Source organism: Canis lupus, chromosome 5 (genome assembly GCF_048164855.1).
Source record: "Canis lupus baileyi chromosome 5, mCanLup2.hap1, whole genome shotgun sequence".
NCBI classification, from domain to species: Eukaryota; Metazoa; Chordata; class Mammalia; order Carnivora; family Canidae; genus Canis; species Canis lupus.
Window position 1 is genome coordinate 72507615 of NC_132842.1, and position 19647 is coordinate 72527261.

General features: G+C 40.4%; 1 protein-coding gene across 8 annotated transcripts in view; it reads right to left on the minus strand.

Moving 5' to 3' along the window:
• Positions 1-1298: 1298 nt before the first annotated feature.
• The window catches only part of GMEB1 (glucocorticoid modulatory element binding protein 1), a 37160-nt gene continuing 18811 nt past the window's right edge, over positions 1299-19647 (minus strand). For all 8 annotated transcript variants that reach the window (XM_072827465.1, XM_072827459.1, XM_072827460.1 and 5 more), the window contains exons 6-10: positions 17168-17325; positions 14277-14408; positions 12227-12364; positions 7426-7548; positions 1299-4633 (exon numbers count right to left, since the gene is read on the minus strand). In XM_072827465.1, coding sequence (XP_072683566.1) covers positions 3933-4633; positions 7426-7548; positions 12227-12364; positions 14277-14408; positions 17168-17325 — 1252 coding nt within the window. In that variant the 3' untranslated portion in view covers positions 1299-3932. The remainder of the gene's footprint in view (positions 4634-7425; positions 7549-12226; positions 12365-14276; positions 14409-17167; positions 17326-19647) is intronic.

Below are 19647 nucleotides of genomic sequence, written 5' to 3' on the forward strand. Positions count from 1 at the left end.
CCTAGGGGTGAGGGAATCTGTGAGCAACGGTGCTAGTTAAATTGTCTGAAAATGCAAGGCCTAGACTAGTTTGTGACTTTCTTCTCAGAGATGACTCCTCAGGAGCATTGTCCAAAGTGAATCAAAACCTTTTGCCTATTTTCAGAATTCAACCTTTTGTTTATCTCTTCCGCCTAATAGTACTAAAACCTGGACCAGTTATAATTCAGTGAACTAGTAATTACGTATTTCATGCTTGATTATATGATCTTTATACTCAGGTATTACCAATACCAGTATTTCAGTATTTTCCACCACATAGACTTACCTTAGTACCTTTCATGAAATGGGGTAAAACACCACCTCTAAAGAGTGTCAGACCATCTGAGCTGAATATCAATTTCTAAGGCATTCGTATTAACATTGGTCTTCCTTCCCTACTGTGGAGAGGCATGAGAGAAACTTCACGTGAAGTGGCTTTGAATCTTGAATATTCATGTATATTGTTCATTTTTTACTTTAGAATAACTGTGAGTTGTTTTGTTTTGGGGGTGGGATCACAGAAGGAGCCTGGAAATTGAAAGGAGGAAAAGAACAAGGCAGGGACATAATCAAGGTGAGACGGTTGTACAGTTGACTCCAAGGCTTTTGTGGAAACCACATGACAGGAAGGTTGGGGCATTTACCTTCTACCAGCTAAACTCTCATCAGGCACTGGAGTTCTCTAATGGAAACTCAGAGAAGCTGACGCATAACTCGGCTTTTTCCAGGAGGGTACTCTCCAGAGACTGCCCATGCTGCTGACTTTGCCTTGCTCCAGTCAGAAGCAGAAAGACTAAGGATTTTCCCTGCTCTTACATAAATGAGCCCCACTACTTGAAAATGGAGTACAAAAAACTAGCCAAAAGTGATCTCTCCTAAATTAGCTCAAGTATACACCTTCTCCAGAAAGTACTCCTCTATTTGCTGACACACACACCCCCTCCCCAAGCCAAGTTAGGTGCCTGATGCCTTGTTCCTCTGCTCCCAGGCAGCAGCTCCATCACTGCACTTGCCCCAGTATGACGATATTTCAATATTTCACTAGAAAAGGCTTAACTTTTTTTTTTATGACTTTTGTAGTCTGCTGAAACCTATAGACCAATTTTCAGAATGTTTTTCAATGCACAAAATAAAATACATAGGATAACAAAAGAAACCAATTATATTGAAATATAGTTCTTCACTCTAGACAACCTCTGAAGTATGAAGTCCTTGAGTGCAGAACTCTGTCTTCATCTCTGTACTGGCGGTGCCTAGCACAAAGCCTGGCACAAAGATGGTACTTATAAATGTTTATTTAATGAATGAACAGAAATATAGATGGCTACTGCCAAGTCAGCCTGAGGAATGATTCATTGCAACTGCTTGTGCACATACCGACGGCTTGCATATTTCTCACGCTGTCTGAGATCATTTAGACCAGGGCTCTGAGGAAACCCCCACTCAACAACGGGTACCACAGCAGCTAGCAATAACAACAGGCTATTGGAAGACCAGAAAAACAACAAAGCTCATGTATTTCCACCAGCCAGACTATTCAGAGAGTGAAAGTAAACAGGTTCTGTCTTCAGGAGGAGACCTCTTGACTTTGGAAGCATGATGGTCACACTGCCTTAAAACACTACAGACAGCTGGAGGAGGAAAGAAAGGAACCTGAGCTAGTGTGTGGGTGTTCTCCAGAGCTCCTCCTCTGTCCTGAATTGGACCTCCCATCTCTGGGAAAGAGAATAGTGTCCCTAAAAACCACCATAGGCACATAACATGTGCCATTTTAGGTTCGAGTTTCAGTTTCAGGCTGAGATAGAAATTTTGTTTTGCTTATGTACCATCAGAAAACCTAAAGAAGCAATAATGAAAGCCAATTCCCTCACTAAAGGGCCAAAGGTTTGTTCTAAGCTGATTGCTACATCTATTAAACATTTTGAAGAGAAAAGTAAAACCCCAGACAATTTTAAAGCTCAAAGCCACAACTATATGGGGTTCAGAAATCTCACCCTTAAGGCTTTTAAGATTGACCCTCCCAAGTTGAGGGCTTCTCTAGCTATTAAAGCCATCTGAGGGATGGCAGAACGTAGTTTTCACTTCCTTGACAACAGGGTTTCCAACATCTGTTGGAAGAAACATGGCTTCAGGTGGGTGCCTTCTTTAAAAAAAAAAAAAAAAAAAAAAAAAAAAAAGGAAACTACAGGTCAAAGTTTTGCTTTTAATTAAAAAAAAAAAAAACAAAAAACAAAAAAACCAAAACCAAAAACCTCCCACTCCTAAGGTTGTGTGCTTTCTTTTTTGACCTCTTTTTCCTTTAAATTGTCTGCAATTTCCCTATATTTGTCCTAGTGCAGTAAACAATGTAATCAAAGAAATAAAAACCAGGGCCCATTCTTGCCCCAAACACTGAAGATGTTCAAAGAGCAGGAATCACAGCACAGAAAATAGCCCAGCTCTAAATATACATACAACATAAAAAAAACAAAACAAAACAACAACAAAAAAAACCCAACCCTCCCCCCAAGATATTATTATTGACATTCCTGGTACATTTCCTATATAATATAATGTTGCAGACAATGCTTCTTTCCCAGGGAGTCCAGCTCGCTCAGGAGGAGACATCTACTCCGTGCCTCAGGATAGGCTGGGGCTGTTGAGTCTTCCCTGCCAAGCATAAGGTTTTTTTTTTTTGTTTTTTTTTGTTTTTGTTTTTTTTGTTTTTTTTTTTTATGAGCTTAATATCTCACAGAAACATCTGTGGTATAAATGGTATAAATGAATCTAAAAGAGGATGATGGCAGGCAGGCACCTGTCACTGTTCTCCAAATCAGCCAAAAAGCTGAAGAGCGTGGGATCCAGGAGACAGATGCTATTAACAGTTGAGGGATGGAGGGCAGAACAAGAGGAAGCACCAAATGAGTGGCTGCTTTTGGTTCCAAAGCCAAAAAAGGGCCCCACCAAAAAGGGCAGCTGGTCTGGATGAGGAACTCCCCTGCACCTGGAGTCATGCAATAAAAATGATGGCCTTGAAGCCCCACCCCCATGACAGCCACAGTCCAAGAACCAGAAAAATTCACACCACATCACAGAGTTTGCAAATGAATAGACTGTTCCTAGTTTAAGAGGGTTAAGTGCTTTGACAAAGTTGGGGAAGGGAGGGAAGGTGAGCTTGAATCACAAAGCACAGCTGTGACAACCAGGATTTCTATTTTTGCCAAGCCACAGGCCCCTAGGCTCCTGATGCCACTTGGTCCATGGAGATGTACCCTTCCACTTATTACTGGCCTCTTCTCAAAATGGCACCCATGATAATAATAACCCTTAGAGATGTCAAGAGGCATCAGTTGCACTTCTGGAACAAAGATAATTTCCTTGCCCCATCCTGGCCAAAGCATTTCCCTTTTTAAGCTGCTGCTGGTATGCCACCTTCCCTCCAAGCATAGTTCAACCTTCTCTCATTTCAGAGTTTTGCACCTGCCTCTGAGGGCCCTTTCCAGGATACAAAATAAAGTATCCTTCTGCATCCATGTGTGGGTGGGTTGCCTTCCAGTGTCAGATCTATATTCCAAAGTTTGGTCAATGCATCTTTACAAAAATAAAACCACATGCATACATAGACAGACTAGCCTGGAAAGGGCTTTCTGAACAGGGTTTCTGATTATCTTTGATGCCTCCTCTAAAGGAAATAACTTTCTTGGTGCAAAAGGATTAGGACATTGAGTGACCTACTCTCAACTTCTGGAAGGACAACTTGTTTTTGTCCATTTTTCAGTGAGGGGGTGGGAGGAACCCAACATTTTCAGTTACAACAATGAAATTTTGTTTAAAAAAAGGATCCTATGTGGAAATGAGTGGGACAATGATAAAAATAAACAAATAATTAAAATTCCAAACCAAAACATATCTCCTGGCCCCAAGATTCCCAGTTAATCCTCTAAGACCACAATCTCCACATTGTGGACTTGATGCTGGTGGTCTTCCATCTCAGCCACAACTTTCTCCTCAGTCCTCAGTTCTGTCTCCAAAATGACTGCTTTGCCCTCAGTATCCTCAGCCTCTGGGTCTGGGGCTGGGTCAATCTCAATGATGGTTTGCCCATCCTCCGAGGTGCTTTCAACAGCCTGGATTGCCGAGGTCAGGCCAGACTCCATGGCCACCAGCTCCACGGGGCTTACCATGGTGGTCATGTTGCCCAGGGTACTCCCATCCTGCATGGCAGTAGAGCTTAGCAGTGCCAAGCTAGATGAAGGGTGGATGGTCACTGTGTCTGGTGAGCTGCTCTTGGCAGAGGAGACCACTGTGGCATAGCGGAAGAGCTGAGGGCCAGAAGGCAGTGTATGAACAGTCACAGGACTGGAGCCCTGGCTGAGGGTGGCCACCGGAATATTGCCCATGGAAAATGACTGGCCCACTGGGGTGATGGTGATGGGTGAGATGACTGTGAATTGAGGCTGCTGGACGGGAGGAGAAGGGCTCAGGACTGTGGTAGAAGCTGGCCGCTGGAGCCGGGGCCTTTTTGGAGGCTTAGGAGTGCTCACAGGCATCAGTACCACATTTTGAACCGTCTGGGATTTCAGCCTGTGATCCTGAGCTTGCTTCTTCTGCTCTTCCAACTGGCGTTCCAACTCTGTGGAAAAAAAGACAGACTTTGTGTGGAGAGAAGCATATTCTTGCCAACAGTAAACGGAGTCAGGAAACCTGAGATCTTGTCCTGATTTTGCTATTATATAGCTTCATTGTTTTCTTTTCTTTTCTTTTCTTTTTTTTTTTTTTTTTTTAAGATTTTATTTATTTATTCATGAGAGACACAGAGAGAGGCAGAAACACAAGCAGAAGGAGAAGCAGGCTCCATGCAGGGAGGCTGAAATGGGACTCGATTCCAGATCTCCAGGATCACGCCCTGGGCTAAAGGCAGCGCTAAACCGCTGAGCCACCTGGGCTGCCCGCTTCATTGTTTTCAAAACAAGAAACCAAACTGGATGATCTTAAAAATCCCTCCAGAAAAAAAAAAAAAAAAAAAATCCCTCCAGCAATTACATTCCATTATGTGATTATAGGCAGGGCAAAAATTAAGGATCTTTTTCAGGCCGTGATCCTACTATAGCACAACCCTAGAAGCTCCTGTGGCATTTTGTCACCTGTCACCAAAATGCAAACCAACAAAGCCTGCAGTTGATCTTGAAGCTTACAGATGCCTTGCCTGGATCTACAGATGAAAATAAGGTATATAAGCACAATCCCTTTGGAACTAATATGGACCTACAGAAGACCTACAATGGCTGCTCCAAAAAACAGTGATTCCCAAACTGTCCTTTAAGGCATGATCACCTTGCTGGTGACCTTAGTCTACCAAATGGCCTTAGTCTACCATTACCACCTAGAGAAGTCTACAGAAAGTTATACAGGAAGTCCCTAAGAATAATTAGAGAACTAAAAGAGGTCTTAGAGTTCTAATACATTCATTTTAACTGGGATCCAGAGAGGTAAAGTAACTTAAAGTCTCAGAGCTTGGACAAAATTCTGATGGCCAACTTCGTGGCTTTTCCACCGTATTACATCTATCAGTATCCCTCTCCCAGTGTATAATCCAACCCTGGTGACCACTGATGAGTCTGGTTCTACACTTTAACTCCTTTATTGCTTAATACCTGAGGAACAGTCAATAAATAATCCGTTACATCTGTGGAGCTCTTTGCTCCTATGGAATACCATGAGTGAGTCAATTCCTTGCCTGGAATAAAAGGAGTAGGTAGGGATCAAGAATATATTTTAAAAAATATTTTTGGTGGGCAGCCCCAGTGGCTCAGTGGTTTAGCACCACCTTTGGCCCAGGGCGTGATCCTGGAGACCTGGGATAGAGTCCCACATCAGGCTCCCTGCATGGGGCCTGCTTCTCCCTCTGCCTGTGTCTCTGCCTCTCTCTCTCTCTCTCATGAATAAATAAAATCTTTTAAAAATATAAAAAATTAAAAAATATTTTTTTCATTAAAAAATTTTAAATACTGCCTCATAAGTTATAAAATACTACATTTTTTTCCATTTTCAGTAGTAACCAAAGAAATGTGAACCTCAAGAGGATTAACAATTACATCTCTAATTTTTAAAAAATTTAAACCAGAGAATATTATAAATAACAACATTTAATGCTGGTGTGTTCAAAATGGTGACATAATCTTGGAAATTTGGCAACATGTCATAAAAATCCATAAAACAATTATTTAGTACCATTTAACCTGAAACTTAGTTCTGGGAAGTAGTTTAAAAGGATATAAAAAGAAAAAGTTATACAAGTTCACTGCAACAAAATAAACTACTGAAGAAAAGTCTGAAAATTTAAATATCATCCCTAGAAGAATGTCTAGGTAAAGTACTGTGTAGCAACTTGGGAAAGTATTAATATGTCACAGTGAAAAAAGCAGAAAACAAATCTTTACGTATACTATGATTAAACCTATCTTTAAAAAAAAATACAAAGAACCAGAAGCCCAGATTCTTAAGAAAAACCATTTTTTGGATGGTGTGAAGTTTCAAGGTGAAAGCACTGGATTAGGAGTAAGAAAGCCAAATTCTATTCTAGGCTTCATTGCCAAGTACTGATGTGGCCCCAAGGCAAATCATTTATCCTCCTTGTCCCTCTACTGGGTCATCTATAAAAGAGGGATAATAGCCTATAACATTCTTAGGAGGATTAAATAAAAAGGGTCTCAGAGTACTCTGTAAAACGACTTTAAAATATATATTGAGTATAAAAATGAGTTTAAGACAACATAACTTATTTTTCCCTTAACCAAATAATCTTGTCTTTTGCCTTCATGACTAACTATAATATATTCTACATTATTCAAAGATGATAATCTGAGTTGTTTTCTTTGACCTGCTTTACCCAAAACCTTTTCTTGATTCTCTTTGGATGTAAGTGACAACTTCTTTTGTTCTTCCACTATCCATACCCACTATATGCCCCAGTTACAAAACTGACTACTTTTTGCACTTATTTCTATGTCTGCTTTCTCTTGAGCTCCTTAAAGACCATGTAGAGAGTGAGGCTATCTTAGTCAACATTATATTTCTACAACCTAGTTTGGAGACAGTGCAAATTAAGTACTTGATAAAAGGAGTTAAATTGTTCATATGCTCATAATTTCTGATTATCACAAATAATGGAGAAGGTGCTAAATTTATCAAAAGATAACAATGTAATGTAACAAAGACAAGGGCCAATTTGTTTCTTCTGCCACTGATATTACTGTATTAATGGAGCAACTGAGTAGACATCTTAACCTTCTAAAAGATACAGAAGGAGAACCATAATGAGGAAGGAAGGAAGTTAGAGAGGGAAGAATCAAGTCCACAAAGAAATGGCAAGACTCAAGGATATTACTATAATATCACCCAGGAAGAAACAGAAGTTATACACACCTGTCAGAGTATAGAGAAACTGCTCTTCTCCCTGTTCTACTTGGTTCCTTCTGTTGTCCAAAACCTTCTTCACCGTGTCCATTAGGCCAAATGTATGTGCTACATTGTTGAGAACAGCAGCGTCTATTTAAAACAAAGATATGCCTGTCAAGTTAAAACAGAAGTGTTCCCCCAGCCCTGTGTTGTGCTGCTTATTAAATATGAAACAACTCAGAAATGACAGTATTATTCAATTGCATTTTTAGAAATTTTGGCAAAGATGTACCACATGTATAATTAACTTTGATTTAATTGTTATAACTTTTTTTTAATCGTTACAACTTTATACATCTTTCGATATAAATAAATACAAAAATAAAAAAATCTTGCATCTGATTATAAGTTCTGACTTCTGATTTAGAAAACATGGTCATTGTGCCAGATAGAGCTAAGTTTGAATCTCGGTTTTATGGTTTCCTATCTATGTAAACTTAGTTAAGTCATTTCACTCCTCAGTTCTCTCATCTGAAAAAAAGGGCCTAATAATACTTACTTGGCAAGACAGATATGAAGATTAGAAGTAACATATTTTAGAGGCACCTGAGTGGCTCAGTTGGTTAAGTGTCCAACCCTTAATTTTGGCTCAGGTCATGCTCTCAGGGTTGTGAGATCAAGCTCCACATTGGGCTCTGCACTCAGCAAAAAGTCTGCTTGTCCCTCTTTCTCTATTCTTCCCCCTGCTCACTCTCTCTCTCTCAAATAAATAAATATAATATTTTTTTAAGAAAGTATCATATTTTAAGTGTCAGACATGAGAACTGGTATGCAATGTTATTCATAGCATTATCTCTGTTCCTCTTTATACAAAACTTTTTGAAAGCATTGTCAGTAGTTGTGGTCATTACTTCCTTAACTCAGACCACTTCTCCACCCATAACTCTCTTCCCTAGTCATCTCATCTAGTTCCATGCTTTTATTTTTAATTTTTTTTAAAGATTTATTTATTTTATTCAGAGACAGAGAGAGACTGAGAGGCAGAGACACAGGCAGAGGGAGAAGCAGGCTCCATGCAGGGAGCCTGACATGGGACTCGATCCCAGGTCTCCAGGATCACACCCCAGGCTGCAGGCGGTGCCAAACCGCTGTGCCACCGGGGCTGCCCATTTTTTTTTAAAGATGTTATTTATTTATTATGAGAGACACAGAGAGAGAGAGAGAGAGAGGAAGAGGCAGAGACAAGGCAGAGGGAGAAGCAGGCTCCATGCAGAGAGCCTGATGTGGGACTCAATGAGTGGGACTCCAGGATCAAGCCCTGGGCCGAAGGCAGGTGCCAAACCACTGAGCCACCCAGGGATCCCAGTCTCATGCTTTTAAATAACATGTTCGTGCTGAGAACTCCCACATGCAGATCTCCAACCCTAACCTCTTTCCTGTGTGCCAGACTCATACTTCCATCTAGCTGAGTGACACCTCCATTTGAAAGCCGCATAAGCATTTAGCAAGTCAAAACGAATTATTTTCTTTTTTTTCTTTCCTTTTTTTTTTTTTTTTAAAGTAAGCTCTACACCTAACGTGGGGCTTGAACTCACAACCCTGAGATCACAAATCACATGCTCCACCCACTGAGCCGGCCAGGTGCCCCAAGTCCAAACTAACTTTGAGGGGTGCCTGGTGGGCTCAGTCAGAAGAGTGTGTGTCTCTTGATCTCAGGGTCATGAGTTTAAGCCCTATATACTGGCTACAGAGCCTACTTTATTATTTTTTTTATTTTTATTTTTTTAAAAGATTTATTTAGTTATTTATTTATTCATGACAGAGAGAGAGACAGGCAGAGACACAGGCAGAGGGAGGCGCAGGCTCCATGCAGGGAGCCTGACGTGAGACTTGGTCCTGGGTCTCCAGGATCACACCCCGGGCTGAAGGCAGCGATAAACTGCTGTGCCACCGGGGCTGCCCTGGAGCCTACTTTAAAAACAACAAAAATCTAACTACTGGGATGCCTGGGTGGCTCAGTGGTTGAGTGTCTGCCTTCGGCTCAGGGTGTGATTCTGGTCCTGGGATTGAGTCCGTATCAGGATCCCTGCATGAAGCCTGCTTCTCCCTCTGCCTGTGTCTCTGCCTCTCTTTGTGTGTCTCTCATGAATAAATAAATAAAATATTTTAAACAAAAAAATAAAAATCCAACTACTAACTTTGATGTCCTCTCCCAGTGATCTTCATCTCAGGAAACGGTGTCACTATTCATGGCTCAGACCAAAAATGTAGGAGTTACCCTGGATTTCTGTCTTTCTCTTTTACTCTACATCCAATCCATCAGTAGGACTTATCAGTTTCACATTCAAGTTATATCCCCAATATGATAACTTCTTCCCAGGTTTTACCTCTATCACCTCTAAGCCATGACACCATCAACTCTTGTCTGGAGTAATTCTTTCAAGAGTCTCCTGATTTCTTCTCATTTCTTTTTTTTTTTTCTTTTAAGATTTTATTTATTTATTCATGAGAGACACACACACACACACACACAGAGAAAGAGAGAGAGAGAGAGAGAGGCAGAGACACAGGCAGAGGGAGAAGCAGGCTGGCTCCACGCAGGGAACCCGACATGGGACTGGATCCTGGGTCTCCAGGATCACACCCTGGGCTGAAGGCAGTGCTAAACCACTGAGCCACCAGGGCTGCCCTCCTGTCTTTTTTTTTTTTTTTTTTTTAAGTTTTTTTTTTTTATTTATTTATGATAGTCACACAGAGAGAGAGAGAGAGAGAGAGGCAGAGACACAGGCAGAGAGAGAAGCAGACTCCATGCACCGGGAGCCCTACGTGGAACTCGATCCCGGGTCTCCAGGATCGCGCCCTGAGCCAAAGGCAAGCGCCAAACCGCTGCGCCACCCAGGGATCCCATGTCTTTTTTTTTAAGTAGGCTCCAGGCCCAATGTCGGGCTCAAACTCACAACCCTGAGAGCAAGAGTTGCACTCTCCACCAAATGAGCTAGCCAGGCACCCCTCCCAACTGATTTCTTGCCCCATACAGTATATTCTCCATAGAGCAACCAAAGTGATCTTTTAAAAATATAAAAAATATATAATTATATAGAAAATATAAAAATATAAATAAATGTTATCACTTTACTCCCCTGCTCAAAAGCACTATGATAGCTTACCATCACCTTAAAATAAAACCAAAGTTTAGGGACACCTGGGTGGCTCAGCGATTGAGCATCTGCCTTTGGCACAGGGCATGATCCTGGAGTCTTGGGATCAAGTCCCACATGGGCTCCTTGCATGGAGCCTGCTTCTCCCTCTACGTGTATCTCTGCCCTCTCTCTGTGTGCCTCTCATGAATAGAAATAAAATCTTTTTTTTTTAAATTTTTATTTATTTATGATAGTCACAGAGAGAGAGAGAGAGAGGCAGAGACACAGTCAGAGGGAGAAGCAGGCTCCATGCACCGGGAGCCCGATGTGGGATTCGATCCCGGGTCTCCAGGATCGCGCCCTGGGCCAAAGGCAGGCGCCAAACCGCTGCGCCACCCAGGGATCCCTAGAAATAAAATCTTAAAAAAAAATTCTAACCAAAGCTTATCTAAAATATCCTCTTTATTGCCCTTCAACCTCATCACCTATCACTCTCCCATACCCTATTATACTGTGGCTGCCTCCATGCTTCTCTAATTCTTTGAACCCATCAGGCCCATTGCAACTTCAAGGTCTTTGTTCCTTCTTCCTGAAATGTTCCTTCTCCCAGTTCATCATATGGCTAGCTTCTTCAGTTCAAATGCCACCTTTAGAGAGGCCTTCCTTGACCACCCTATCTAAAAGAGTCATCCCTGCTTTCTATGTTACTTGCTTTTTTTATTCCACCAAGCACATAAAAAAAAAAAAAGACTTTACTGTAAAGTTTAAGTGTATTTATATAATGTAGGAATTATAAAGAGGTAATAAGACACAAGTAACAAATCTAGGAACTCACTGACACACAAGCTTATGAGATATTATTATGACTTTTTTTTAAATACACTCTACCCCCAATGTGGGGCTCAAACTCATGACCCCAAGATTAAGAGTCACATGCTCCACCAACTGAGCCAACCAGGCGCCCCATTATCATGACCCTTTTGTATCAGATGATTAGAATATCCTTTTACATTATGCATAGCAGGAAGTACCCAAAGGGTATTCAGACACAGCTGTAAGTGCAAATAATAGTTCTGGAAACCCTAAACTGACAGAATATGAGGCTTGTCTAAAACCAGGTAGCTTTCTCCAATTTTCAGACTCTATCTATATATATGTAACAGAGAGAGAAAGCCTCCTTTCTGGCACCATTTATAAAAGTAAAAATTACCTGTGGAAAAAGTATGACCAGACTTGAGTTCAAAACCTTCTTATGGGGATCCCTGGGTGGCGCAGTGGTTTAGCGCCTGCCTTTGGCCCAGGGCGCGATCCTGGAGACCCGGGATCGAATCCCACGTCAGGCTCCCGGTGCATGGAGCCTGCTTCTCCCTCTGCCTGTGTCTCTGCCTCTCTCTCTCTCTCTCTGTGACTATCATAAATAAATAAAAATTAAAAAAAAAAAAAAAAAAAAAAAAAAAAAAAAAACAAAACCTTCTTATGAACTCTGAACAAGTAACTTAACTTGTACGAACCTGTGCTCGCTTCGGCAGCACATAACACTAAAAAAAAAAACAACTTGTACGAACCTTCGTTTCCTAATCTCTAAAATGGGGATAATAATACCCCAGTGTTTTCATGAGGCTAACAGGATCTGCTTACAGTTGTTAGTGTTCAATAATGACCACTGTTGTTAGAATTAGGGCACTTACCTGTTACCTGGAAGGGAGCCTGAATGAGCCGCTGCTGAACTCCCCTGAGTAGCTCCTCTATTTCCTTCTGTATATTGCAGACAACCTCTTCCATCAGCCCTACATCAGCTATTCCTTTCCAGAACATCAAAGTGTCCTCTGACACAAGAGAGATAAGACAGAAGGTAAATAAGAGATGCTACGGTACTTAGGCACATCTCTACAAGTTAAACTTGAAATTATTTTAATCTGAAATGATTTCTTGTTGAGCCATTTCTGGGAAAAAGGAAGAAGCTTTTGGAATACTAGCTGCCCCTCTAAGTTGGTACCCAATTATTTGGCCTCTTCAGCATCATAGGGACTTGAGGTAATTGCCTAAATTTGTCATGGCTTTGGCTACAGGGAGTGGGTTATCTTCCTCCAATAAAGATATTAAATAAGGGCAGCCTGCGTGGTTCAGCGGTTTAGTGCTGCCTTTGGCCTAGGGCCTGATCCTGAAGACCTGGGATCAAGTCTCATGTCGGGTTCCCTGCATGGAGCCTGCTTCTCCCTCTGCCTGTGTCTCTGCCTCTCTCTCTATGTGTGTCTCTCATGAATAAATAAATAAAATCTTTAAAAAATATATTAAATAAATACTAAGTATTATTTATTTAAATCATTTAATTTAAAATTTAATAGTATTTAATATCTTAAAAGTTAAATAATAAATACATTAAGTTAGAGATATACAGGTAAGCCTTGTACAACATAGTGTGAACTGTGAAGGTCCACTTATATACAGATTTTTTTCAATAAATACAGTCTAGTGATGTAAATTTATCTTATGACTTTCTTTTTTCTTTTTTTTTTTTTTTTTAAAGATTTTACTTATTTATTCATGAGAAACACAAAGAGAGAAGCCAGAGACACAGGCAGAGGGAGAAGCAGGCTCCATGCAGGGAACCCGACGTGGGACTCGATCCCAGGTCTCCAGGATCACGCCGGGCTGAAGGCGGCACTAAACCGCTGAGCCACCTGGGCTGCCCATATCTTACGACTTTCTTATTAACATTTTCTTTTCTCTAGTTTAATTTATTGTAAGACTACAGTATATAATACATATAACATACAAAGTATGTTAATCGACTATGTTATCGATAAGGCTTGTACTTAAGTTTTGGGGGGGGCAGGGGGGTCAAGTTACACTCGGATTTTCTTTTTTCCTTTTTTTTTTTTAAGATTTTATTTATTTATTCATGAGAGACACAGAGAGAGAGAGAGAGAGACAGAGACAGAGACATAGGCAGAGGGGGAAGCAGGCTCCATGCAGGGAACCCGATTTGGTGGGACTCAATCCTAGGACCACGGGATCACAACCTGAGCCAAAGGCAGATGCTCAATTGCTGAACCACCCTAGCGTCCCACACTCGGATTTTCAACTGTACAGGAGGTTGGTGCCCCAAACCATCACATTGTTCAAGGATCAACCATACTCTCTCTAGTCTTATACTTACAAGATAAAGTAAAACAGTTGAATAGGTGGGATTATAAGCTCCCTAAGGGCAGAGGCTGTCTTTTCATCTATGTTGACAACAGTGCCAACTAAAAATAGGCAGCAATAAATATTTTTCAAGTGAATTAATGAATGGAGGATAATGTGAAACCTTTCCTGGTCCCCTCTAAGTGAATCATCATGAATCACCATCCTCTACACCACCTGCTACCTAATTTTTTTCTTTTAACATCTTGCAGCTTGGTTTATCTAAGAAATGTTCCAAAGTTGGAGGCAGTTAAACAGGATGAAAAGCACTGACTACAGAGTCAAACAGCTGAATTTGGCTCTGATACTATTGGTTGGGTGACTGGTCTTAGGCAAGCTGCTGAACCGTTTCGAATCTCAATTTTTTTCCTATGTAAAATGTGACTGTGCATGGCTGTTGTGGCATGGATTATAATAAAATGTTTGTAGCTACAATTAAATCAATATGAGAAAAATCAGCAAAAGTAATTAAGAGACCTATTGTGTCCCTAATCATAATGGTGAGAAGAGTAACAAAACCCTGCAAGATATCTGAGCCACATAGAAAAGTACCTGAAATTTCCTCTGAGTCTTTCTTCACACCCTCCTCTGTAGCCATGGTGACAGCAGCAGTGAGAGCGGAGTTCCATTCCAGCCCTGCCTCTTCCATGCTCTCTTCCGAGATGGCAATCTGTGTGATACTACCTAAAAGCAGTCCATCAGAGGTAAAGCCAGTGAATTTCATGAAAAAGTCATAGCGATCCTTTTTCTCATACAGCTAAAGAGACCCTATTATTTTAACATTCTGGCCTTCTTGCCTTGAGGTCCATATAGTAAAAACTAGAATCTTTGGTAAGCCAGGACGAATATCGGATTTTCTAAAGAAAACCTTCTTTCAAAAGAAAATGCTTTCTTCTTACTCTTAATAGAAAGTGAAAGATAACTTATAAAATCACAAAAGAGCAATCTGCTTCCTGAGCAAGCGTTTTTTTTAAAAAAAACTGAAGGTGAGCATGATTGCCAGGCTATCTGCCCAGACTTAGTGAGGATGAAGAGGGCCTGAAATAATTTAAGAGAAAAGTATGGAGCTTAGCCAACAGCCCTACTACAAGCATATTTGATACTAACCATCTAGACTATCAGAAGTTGCTATATAGCTTATTTATCAGGCTATGTAAGAGAAAGCAAGAGAAATGAGACCTAAAAAAATCATATAAGAGACCCAAGAATAATAGATTCACAGAAGAAAAGAACTTTTCCTATTAATATTGTGTATTGGGATGCCTGGGTAGTTCAGTGGTTGACTGTCTGTCTGCCTTTGGCTCAGGGTGCCATCCTGGGGTCCCCAGATCAAGTCCCACATCAGGCTCCCCACAGGGAGCCTGCTTCTCCCTCTGTCTATGTCTCTGCCTCTCTCTGTGTCTCTCACGAATAAATAAAATCTTTTTTAAAAAGTGTATTAAGATTTTAGTTTATTATTTTCTTAAGTAATCTTTCCACTCAACATGAGGCTCAAACTCATGACCCTGAGATCAGAAGTCATGTGCTCTTTTGACTGAGCCAGCCAGGCACCCCTCATACATTAAGATTTTAAACAAAGAGAATTGAGACATATCAAACTGATCCAGATAGATATATAGATGAGTGTGGACTCCACATTCTGGAGGATATTAATAATCAAGCAAAAAAATAATACTGATAATCAATTAAAGGAGTTTCAGCAAATAAAAGAAGTAAAAAATTTCATAGCATTTCTTACTTTTTAAGTGAAAGACTCACAAAAATTCAATCTGCTAGATATTTAATACTCTCCTGAAGGGAACTTAGGTTCCAGGAGATTAGGCTTCTGCTCACCCAGTGGTTACTTATAGAATATTAGGGCTGACCAAAAGAAACCTTGAGACGTCATTTTTAAAACATGTTATTTCCCTTACATCTGTTAGTATCCTTGTGACCATCAGGCATAGTTATAAGCCTTCTGGAAGTAGTTGAGATAAGAATCTTAACTGTGTTAAGTCTTCAGCTGGACTAACTGAATCTTTTTTTTTTTTTTTTAACTGAATCTTTATTTAAAGTTTATTTACTTATTTATGTATTTACTTATTTATGTAACCTCTACACCCAATATGGGACTTGAACTCATGACCTTGAGATCAAGAGTTGCACATTCTTCCAATTGAGCCAACTGGTGCCCCTGGACTAACTGAATCCTTAATAATTATCCCATGTAGCTCCATCTTTCCTAGAGCAGGGCAGAGAGCTTAGTCCCGAGGTCAACAATACTGAAATTAAGCGTATGCCCATCCTGCCTCATTTGTGAGGAAGCCTCAACTTGGATATATGGATCCCTTCCAAGCAGAGCTCTTTGAGCCTTACCGCAGTCTCCAGAAGCTAGTCCAGCCAGCCATACATTATCTTTGATACATCTCAGCTCAACAGTTGAAAACCATTCACCATTCTAATCTACCCTCCTGCCTTGACCACCAGCAGAACAAAGGATTTTCTTTTTTTTTTTAAGATTTTATTTATTTATTTATGAGAGAGAGAGAGAGAGAGATACAAACAGAGGGAGAAGCAAGCTCCATGCAGAGAGCCCGATGTGGGACTCGATCCTGGGGAGTCCAGGATCACGCCCTGGGCCAAAGGCAGGCACTAAACCGCTGAGCCACCCAGGGATCCCAGAACAAAGGATTTTCAAAACAATCTAATTTCAAAGGTATGCCAAGTAGCACCAAAATGAGATCACTGAATAAACATAATAACCACAGAACCAGGGATCCCTGGGTGGCGCAGCGGTTTAGCGCCTGCCTTTGGCCCAGGGCGTGATCCTGGAGACCCAGGATCGAATTCCACGTCAGGCTCCCGGTGCATGGAGCCTGCTTCTCCCTCTACCTATGTCTCTGCCTCTCTCTCTCTCTCTCTCTCTGTGTGACTATCATAAATAAATAAAAATAATAATAATAAAAAAAAATAACCACAGAACCATCTTTCTTTCTTTTGAGAGACAGAGAGAATGCATGTACACACACACACACACACACACACAGGGAAGGGGCAGGAGAAAGAGAAAGAAAGAGAAAGAAAGAGAGAGAGAGAGAGAGAGAGAGAGAGAATCTTAAGCAGCCTCCACACCCAGCACAGGGCCTGACGTGGAGGTTGATCTCACAACCCTGAGATTATGACCTGAGCTAAAATCAAGAGTCGGACGCTTAACTGACTGAGCCACCCAAGCATCTCTGAACCATCTTTCTTATGTTTATCATGCATAGTTAGAAAGAAACAAGTAAGGAAGTATGGCCAATAGGAATCATCTGGGAGAAAACAAAGAGATCTGTTTCTAAAGTATGGAATTGCACCCAAGATTAGCATAGTGCTCATGAGAATTAAAATTAAGAAACACAAAGGAGAAGGGGAAATGTGTTACTAAAAAACACTCGGGTTTCAGGTGGTTTCCTACCCCCTACCATCGGCCGAAGTGGGTGTCTGCACCACACTTGTCTGCTGTCCTGGCACTGGAGCTCTTGCACTGCTGATCAGAAGGTCAAATTTGGTGCTTCTGCAGGTATTGGAGCAAACCTTGTCATGTTGGTAAAAGTCAATCTGTCCAGAGTCCATCATTTTCCTGTGTAAAGGAGACAAAAAGTACTAGTTCAGCCTGCACTACATCTAGATGGAACTAGGCCTCTAGGACAAATAGAAACAAAGTTACTGCATCTACTCCATAGATGAGTGAAACCTAATGTCATTAAAAGTCATTAGGTCGCAAAAATTCTAATCGGGATTATAAAATTTTGATCCTGCCCACATTTACATGTATTCCTCTATCCTCCCTAGTGTGTTCATAATGAGTATTCTCTCATTTCCCATTATCACCAAGCTTTAGTTAGGGACACACTCCTGACAATATCTGAGTGTCCCTGTAGAATCTCACTGAAACCAAACCCAAATGGGAAAAGACTAATTCATATATCCCAGCACAACTGAGAAATGCTACACGGGAATAAGAATTTTATGATGGGATTCTGATGTATTAGTATTCCTAGACCAGCAATATCTGTTGCTGCTACTGAAGACATAAAACTTGAGCACATTCCTTTCCTTAATTAAAAAAATAAAATAAAATAAAATAAAATAAAATAAAATAAAATAAAATAAAATAAAATAAAATAAAATAATAAAAATAAAAAAATATAAAACAACTCTATAAATACATAGCAAGTTGATTATACTATACCCCCACTATAAAATGCCCTTATAACTAGATTCACAAGACATTGTTATTATAGGCCATGAGCAAAACCTTGGGGTATTTTCATTATAGTAAACTCTATGTTATGTTACTTGGCTTTCACTAAAGACCTTTCAGGCATTGATTCCTTCTTACATTTGGGGAAAGTTGGCATGTGCTTGTTTTTCTGGGAAAAAGAACAGGCCAAGAATAACAACAATGAAAGTTAAAAGTACTCCTTACCAATCTTATTCAACTACTGATTTCTACATACAAGTCATCTAAAATAATTTTTAATGTGTCTATTAAAATAATATGTGAAGAAAAATTAATGGTTTCTGTGAAAAATACAGAAAACTATAAAGAAAACTGCTGCCCTTTAAAAAAATCCAACACAGAGATAACATTAATATTTTGGCGTATTTTCTTCCATTAAATTTTAAGTACATATATGTGTGTCTACAGTCTAAAATCACACTGTAGGGGATCCCTGGGTAGCTCAGCAGTTTAGAGCCTGCCTTTGTCCCAGGGCATGATCCTGGAGTCCTGGGATCAAGTTCCATGTCGGGCTCCCTGCATGGAGTCTGCTTCTCCCTCTGCCTATGTCTCTGCCTCTCTCTCTCTGTGTCTCTTTGTGAATAAATAAATAAAATCTTTTAAAAATAATAATAATAAAATAAAATAAGATAAAATTATACTGTAATATATATATACAGTATATATGTAATATATAATATATACAAATATTATATATTTTGAACTCACGTAAACTCACGACCCTGAGATCAAGACCCAAGCTGAAAGCAGGAGTCAGACACTTAACCAATGGAGCCATCCAGGTGCCCCTTTGGATATCTGTGTGTGCATATATGTGTGTGTGTGTGTATATATATATATATTTTAAGATTTTTTATTTATTTATTCATAGAGACAGAGAGAGAGAGAAGCAGAGACACAGGCAGAGGAAGAAGCAGGCACCTTACAGAGAGCCCAACGTGGGACTCGATCCAGGGTCTCCAGGATCACGCCCTGGGCTGCAGGCGGTGCTAAACTGCTGTGTCACTGGGGCTGCCCCCCCCCCTTTTTTTTTAAGATTTTATATATATATATATATATATATATAACTATATAAGTGAGTTCTACACCCAGCATGGGGAGGGGTTGAACTCACAAACCCCAAATTAAGAGTTGCATGCTCTATGAAGCCACCAGGCACCCCCAATTTTATATTTTTTTCTTTCTTTCTTTACATCATAAGCATTTTTCCATGTAAAATCTCTTTAGAAATGACATCATATATATTTAGATAAGCCATAAATTTATTTTTTTGAAAGATTTTATTTGACAAAGAGAGTAAGAGAGAGAAAGCGCACACCCACAAGCAGGGGGAGCAGCAGATGGAGAGGTAGAAGTGGGCATTTTACCAAGCAGGAAGCCTGATGGGGCTTGATCCCAGGGCCTTAGGATCGTGACCTTAGCCAAAGGCAGACACTTAACTGACTGAGCCACCCAGGCACCCCTATCTTTTCTTTTTCTAAAATATTTTATTTATCTGAGAGAGAGAGAAAAAAAATCAAGCACAAATAGGGGGAGGGACGGAGGGAGAGGTAGAAGCAGGCTCCCTACGGTTACCCTGGCATCACAACCTATGCCAAAGGCAGATGCTTAACTGATTTAGCCACTCAGGTGTCCCTAAAGCAGACCATAATTTTCAAC